We start from the raw sequence: 7,129 nt of genomic DNA on the forward strand, positions 1-7,129 counted from the left end.
ATAAATGAGTAGCTCATATCTGGAGACAAAGAAAAATAGCATCACGTAGTGATTTCCTTATGGAAAAGCTTGTCATACATGCCAACACACAAAGTACAGATTAGAGGACGTTTGCAAGCGCACACATCCAGACACACAGCACTGTGTGTCTAATCAGCTGGAAGTGTTCCATAGTGAGTGATTGAAAGTCTCTCGATACCTTTTGCTACGAGCCTCAGCAGACTCCAGATGCCTGCTGTGTTTATTAAAAATATAATCGGCCGATTAGGCTCATTAGGTTATTGCTTGAGCTGACACAGAGGAGGGAAAAATGCACATATGCATGGAAAATTATGAGACTTCCCTGCAAAAAAAATAAAATAAAACAAACTGGTTAAAACAATGCAGTTTAATTATTTGTACTGGAAAATGCTCGGTGAATACAGTTATGATTAATGCTCATTACTTAACATCAAACCTGTAAAATTACCTCAGGGTAGGGGTTAAGAATGGGGAGAAGCGTAGAATGTGTAAGATGACAGCTAATAATTGGCACAAACCCCTTCCTGCAAATAAACAGTTTATCAGGCCCACAGACTGGAAAGACAAAAAATAGGGAATATGTTTTGTTTTTGTCATTAGATCTGAATACCCAGAGTGAAAGGGAACTGAGAATGGACGTTTGAAACCGTAAGATCAGTTCAGTGCTTTTATTTACAGTTTGGCAACAACAGGAACTAGACAGGATGCCTGGGGAGCAAGGAGATGTCATTAATAATCAGGTCTCTCTTGTAAATGAGTCCTCGAGGCTCAATGGGATTTACGTGTCTAAATAAAGGTTGATTGAATTAATGTCAGGTCTCAAATAATAGGGGTTCTTAGCACTGAATGTGCAGTTCCTTACAGATGATGGTGTTAGGTTCGTCTATGGTTCCAACCAGTAACAGTCCAAGAGAGAGGATCCAGAAAATCACAAGAGGCATGTAGTAGGAGACGCAGCTGGAGGGCGTAAGCCAGGTTCAAGTGTCTGGGTAGGTCCAGGGTCCAAGGAAGGTATTTAAGCAGTCACACTGACAGAGGGTATTAATATTCACAAGGCTCAGAAAAACACCAGTAGGCTGAGAGCATGAACCATAGTAGAGGTAATGTTCCAGTGTTGGACAAATGATCTTCTCAGCCTTCTGGCACATAAGGTGATTGGCTGCAGCTGTGGGAGTATAGCGACCTCTGGTGGACAAACACCAGAACTACTACAGTTTTGTTTTCAGATTTTAAGTTTAAACTCAATATATTGAAAATAGTTTTTTTTTTTTTTAAAGCTATTACAAAAGTCTGAATGAAGGAAATGAAGCTATTTCAGAATAAAAGGGAGGATGAAAAAACAAATAATTGAAGAAAAGACCTGTAGAAGAAATAAATATATTGTTATTTGTGACTTTATACATCACCATAGATTTCAACACAAAGCCAAACTAATGGTTTAGGCTGCAGTATGAGTATTACTGGAGACAGTTTTCATAATGCTGGTTATTTTTATCAGTTCCAGATCATTTGAGAAGCTTGTATATAGAAACTCTTAATGTGCACGATTAAAGGAAGTTTTATTAGTTGATTATGTTTTAGCAGTAAAATTATACATAAATTTTTTTTCCAGCTTTTTAATTATATTGTAGTTTCAGGAATACAATGGGTTCACTCAATTCAATTCAGTTTATTTATATAGCGACAAATCACAACAAAGTGGTCCCAGGGCACTTTACAGGAACATTCACATACAACATGCATATGGACTATAAATAGACTGTACTTATATAGCGCCTTTCTATCTGATCAAGATACTCAAAGCGTTTTACACAACAATCTGTGCCTCATTTATCCATTCATACAGCACTCTACTATAACAATACAAAGCTAATAGAACAAATCATTCTAAAGAGAATAATCAGAGCTTTATCACATTCATACACTGATGGAAACACATCAGAGGCAACGAGGGGTTCAGTGTCTTGCCCAGGGACACTTCAGCATGTGACTGCTGGTGGATTTGAACCCCCAACTCTTGCATTGGAGGACGACTGCTCTAACCACTCAGCCACAGCCACCCAAATACACATACACATACAATGTTGTTCTAGAACTGCGCCGCTCCAGGTGGCTGCATGTTGGAGCAGCTCTGTTACTTTCATTCTGAGATTTTGCTTTTGGAAACATTAATTCCTCTTTTTCTGGATGTAAATCACATTTTTTGGATGACTGTTTCCTCTGGTATCAGATGCTGTGCAGCTGGAAGGATTTTTACAGAAACTTTTTAGTTTGGGACATTTATTATTATGCATAACCATGGCAACAAGACAGTTTTCTACAACCAACAGCAGCTGATTAACATCTCAAAAGCTCAAATAATATTTCAGCTACAGCCCAAAATCTCAAATGAGTTGAAAGGATGTTCTGAGGATGCATTCTCATCTACCTGCCAGCTGTGCTCAAGTGCCTGACCACTGAGATCCTGGAACTAACTTTTTTTTGTTAGCTTTTTCTTTTAGCCATCCTATTTGTAAAAAAAAAAAAGAAAACTGTAGCATGCTTTTTTATAACTGTTTATTGTTGTTGCTATTGTCCATTGTTGTCATCTTTCTTTGTTGAAATCAGGTCTCTCTTGTAAATGAGTCCTCGAGGCTCAATGGGATTTACCTGTCTAAATAAAGGTTGAATGAAAAAAAAAAAAAAACTAGCAGGAAACACGGCTCATGACAGCAGAAGGACAGGATCGTCCCTCTGCACCTACAGTTGGCTGTCCGCAGCGATGAGGACCTCAGCAGACTGCTGGGAGGAGTGGCCATCGCACTGGGAGGAGTTCTGCCCGGCATTCAGGTGGTCATACAGCCCGGGGGAACTGAGAGGCCAGCCGAGTCTGGGTGGACGGATCAGACAGCATCTGCAGCCAGTTTCTTAAGATCCACTGTGGGATGGACCTTTACAAGAGATCCTTCCTGTCTACAGCATCAGTATCTGTAACATCTCTTAATGAAATGAGGATAATGAATTACAACAGCAAAATAATTTCCCTCTGGGATTAATAAAGTATTTTTGAATTGAATAGAAAAGCCAATTAGTAAAGTTCTCTATCTAAGTAAGCTAGCACACTCGTTGAATCTTCACATTGTCACACTGAAAATCAGGAAACTTTTAGATATTGTTCTCAACATTTCAGCTTTTTCAGTCTTTCAATTTTTGCATTTTATCTTCCTCTAAGGCTCAACCTTTCTACTGGTTTGATCCCTGGTTGTTTTCACTTACTTTGTTAGAGATTTAATTTTATTTTGTGTTAAATTCTGTCTGACAGCAGATCTTGTGCACGTATGCATCTTCATTTTCTTCTTTTGGACGCGCCCTTCTTCAGGGGTGAGATGATTGAGCATGATCTTTGGTGTCATGGGTGCCTGTTATCCATCCTGACCTGAAGAGGCAGTTATTGGGAGTGAAAACATTATTCAGTACTATCAACAAATAACTGTTAATGGACAAACTGTGACTGCTCTTTTGGACACTGGTAGCTTCATGTCACTTATAAAGCAGAGTCTTGTACCAGTGGGACAGATAGATCATGGTAAACAAGGGGACATTTTGTGTACATGCTGACAAACATTCATACCCCAAAGCAGATTTCACTGTTGTTATTGATGAACAATCATATCTATTGACATTTGGGGTGATTGAAAACTTGCCAGTAGATGTTATCTTTGGATGGTACTTACCTGTGCTTTTTCACCTGCTAAAAAGGAAAACAGTCCATTCAGATGGATTAAACTCACCAAGAAGAAGAAGAAGAAGGGTGATTGCCAGATAGTTGAAAACAGTTTACTGCCACTAGATATGCCGTGCTCTTGATCTCTTGTTCCTGTATCTCATAGTGTTTACCCAGTTTAGTCACCTACCTGTCCTCCTTGCTCCTGTCCCGTTCCTTGGTTTGTATTCTTACCTCTTTGGTTCGCTTTCCCAGCTTCCTGACTCATCGCTCACCTGACTTTGCCTTCTGCTCGACCCCCTGGACTGACGCCTCTCTGAAAACTGTACGACCCCTGCCTGTATGACTACGTCCTCTCGTCTCACCTGTCGGTCCTGTCACCCATCTGTCTCCAAGTTCAAAAGTTATCCCAATGACCAAGATGTTAATGATGTACTTGTTCAAAACAATTGGAACAGTAACACACAACACTGCTAAGCAACTGGGACATAATTTAATGACAGCAATGCAAAACAAGTTTGACACTATTGAGAACCAGACAGCATTGACGCTTTCTACACTTCTGGACCCAAGATTTAAAAGATTAGGATTTTACAATCAAGCACAGGCACAAGCTGCCGTGAACAGACTCACAGCTGATCAGACACGCACCAGCTGAGACACCTAGAGAAGAGCCTCCACATCAGCACAACCAGCACCAGCAAATTTACCAAATCCTTCTTCCACGGGTAATGATTTGTCTAATGCAATTCAACAAAGTTTGGTCAGTCATTATTGCAACTTTACTTTTTTTTTATTGGCAAAAAATGAATCTTTAAGTTATGATTATTGCTATGTTTCTATTTTCAGATATAAACCTCTGGGAAGCTTTGGATAGGGATGCATCTGTAGCAAGAAATGCCACAGCAGATGCTACAGTAGAAGTGCAGCAATACATGACAGATCCACCACTGGACAGATCAGAAGACCCACTGGTGTACTGGCTGAACCACCAAAATGTGTATCCACATCTATTAGGGAAACAATAGACTATATGCCACGGACTTCCGTTCTAGCACTTCCGCATTTTTCAGAAGGGCTGCGCACTTCCTGTTTGCTGTCAACACAGTGTTAGTGATGGCGTTTTTCACTCGATCACTGCAGGACTTGCCAACAATATCTGTTAATGATGTCTACAGAATTATTCAGACTTTCTCGAAAGCGCCCACATCTAAAAAGGACAAAGGATTCAAGCTTTATGTGTCCAACTACATAAATAAGTACGAAGGTAAGTCGGTATTTTTTTTTTTCAGTTCACCGAACTGCCTCATGCAGGCTACATATAACACAGCTAACGTAGCTAACCTTGCTAAATTGTTGAGTAAACGTGTGTTGTCTGTACAATGTTTCTGATTAACCCAAATATTAGTTTCAAACAAGGAGGCAGGAGAAGTAACAGTTAGGGCTGAGTGTTTCCAGTCAATGAGGAAAAGCCAGAAGCCCCACTGTTTGAGTGTAAGTCAAAACCACCCGACATGTTCTCTACAGGGCTGTGTTTTAAGAAGCTAGTAGGACTTTGATAATTACGGTTGTCTTTTTATAATAGCATTTACAGTTGGTACATTTTGGTCTCTGAAATATTTGGTATTGTACACAGATGGTGCTGAGGGAATCAAAGCCGGTGGAGTTTCAGGGATGTCAGTGCACCTGTGTGGCAGGTACAGTCCTGTGCAGCCATGTGGCAGCTCTGCTTTTCCAGACGGCTCACTACTCCCAGTTGAAGCTTCCAGCTGTTCCTCCAGTCCTAAGCTGCACAGACACCGAACAAAAGTGGCATAAACCGAGGACAATGGTAACTACATATTGATGACTCTTTATTCCTGCTTATGAATTATAGTTCAATACTGTATTTACATCAATGTTGTTTTTGGATGCAGGGCATAAAACCTGGTCCAGTTAAGGACATGGTCGTCCTGTCAGCAAAACCAAGAGAGAGGAAAATCTTTGAAGGAATTAGGTTTGTTTTAATTTAAAGAACACAGACACATGCACAAACACACACACACACATTTTTAAAAATTCATTAAATTTACTATCACAACACATGCACAAGAAGTGCATGTTTTGCTGTTTTATGTGCTTTATACATAAAATGTTATGGTATGGTACTTAAGCTTATGTTGTACTATGCCAGAGATAGGTTAAAAATGCAAATAAGTAACTAATCAAACTTCGCTTTTAAACAAGACAATAACTTTATTGCCTAAAATACAATAACATAGGCTTTATTTAGTATAAATTTCATCATTTGCCTATTAATGTCTTGTTTATGACAAATTTTTATTTTTCTCAACAGAAGCAACTTGTATAAAGGCACTACCAGCCCTCTGCCACTCATCTCGACCCTAAGGATACAGGATGTGTACCGGGGACTTCCAGCTGAAGAAGCGCCAATGATCACCACAATGGCTGTCTCCAACGATGATAATAGGCTGTTATAATCATACCCTCTTTGTGAACTGTGTTTTTCTGTTTCAACAGTTTGCATTCACTAGATGAGTGGCATTTTTTGAAAAAAAAAATAAAATAAAATAAATTTTTTCATTTCAGTTTTATTAGTACTGTATTTCAATATCCCACTTGATGGCTTGACTTATATGAAAAATGTTATAAAAGAACTGATTTAATGGAAAAAGTTCAGAGAAATTGAAATATTTATGACAGTGATTTAATTTTATTGTAAGTACAAAAAAACAAAATCAAACATAGATATACAGCATATTTTCCTGCTGTTAATCAGATGTCAGGCTTCTTTGCCCAGGCCTTTACTAGTGGGCCATTTTCATAATTTGTGAGTAGACGAGCAACAGTGAACAGTTGGTTGATTATACCAAAAACACCTAGGGGAATTTCAGAGTCAAGTAACTTGTGCTCTTTGACCCGGCGAATGAGGCGCTCCACATGCACCCTGAGACGTGCTATGTCCTGGGTCTCTCTAACATCCTCAGCAGACATCTGAGACCTGCCAGACAGAAATGCTGGCCTGTAAACTTTGCAGGGAACAATGTCATCAATAAGAAAGCCCCTGTCCACCATAACAGCCATCCCTGGTTTTAACAGCGTGATGAGACCAGATTCACGGGTAATCTGCTTGTCACTGATAGACCCGGCATACAGTCCTGAGATGAATGTCACTGCCCCATGAGGTGCAATCCCAATCAGCCTTTCAGAGTGCAGTGGGATTTATAAGATGAAAACACCTCACTCTGGAGGAGAGGGGAAGATGGGCACTGACACCTCAGCTCAGTGCAGTCAAGGATGACTGTAGTGTCAGGGTAGTGTTTGAAGTCTGCCGGTAGATGTTTTCGTATATGTTCCTCCGGTATCCAGATCCTAATTGAACCTAAGACTGTAAATAAGAAATTG

General features: G+C 39.8%; 1 protein-coding gene across 1 annotated transcript; it reads left to right on the plus strand.

Annotated features, from left to right (window-relative positions):
- Positions 1-4,784: 4,784 nt before the first annotated feature.
- LOC119422545 lies at positions 4,785-6,204 on the plus strand. The gene is made up of 5 exons (XM_037689922.1): positions 4,785-4,991; positions 5,133-5,218; positions 5,361-5,555; positions 5,641-5,720; positions 6,060-6,204. The coding sequence occupies exons 1-5, from the start codon at positions 4,841-4,843 to the stop codon at positions 6,202-6,204; spliced, it is 657 nt and encodes a 218-aa protein (XP_037545850.1). The 5' UTR covers positions 4,785-4,840.
- The last annotated feature ends 925 nt before the right edge of the window (positions 6,205-7,129 follow it).

This window comes from Nematolebias whitei, chromosome 16 (assembly GCF_014905685.2).
Source record: "Nematolebias whitei isolate Nwh7 chromosome 16, NemWhi1, whole genome shotgun sequence".
In the NCBI taxonomy this organism is placed as follows: domain Eukaryota; kingdom Metazoa; phylum Chordata; class Actinopteri; order Cyprinodontiformes; family Rivulidae; genus Nematolebias; species Nematolebias whitei.

Bases quoted from the DNA above. Each gene is read 5' to 3' on its own strand.
- LOC119422545 (XM_037689922.1), top strand. From the start codon at position 4,841: ATGGCGTTTTTCACTCGATCACTGCAGGACTTGCCAACAATATCTGTT. The intron at 4,992-5,132 runs GTAAGTCGGTAT...CCCAAATATTAG, and splicing joins CTACATAAATAAGTACGAAG to TTTCAAACAAGGAGGCAGGA. The intron at 5,556-5,640 runs GTAACTACATAT...TTTTGGATGCAG, and splicing joins GGCATAAACCGAGGACAATG to GGCATAAAACCTGGTCCAGT.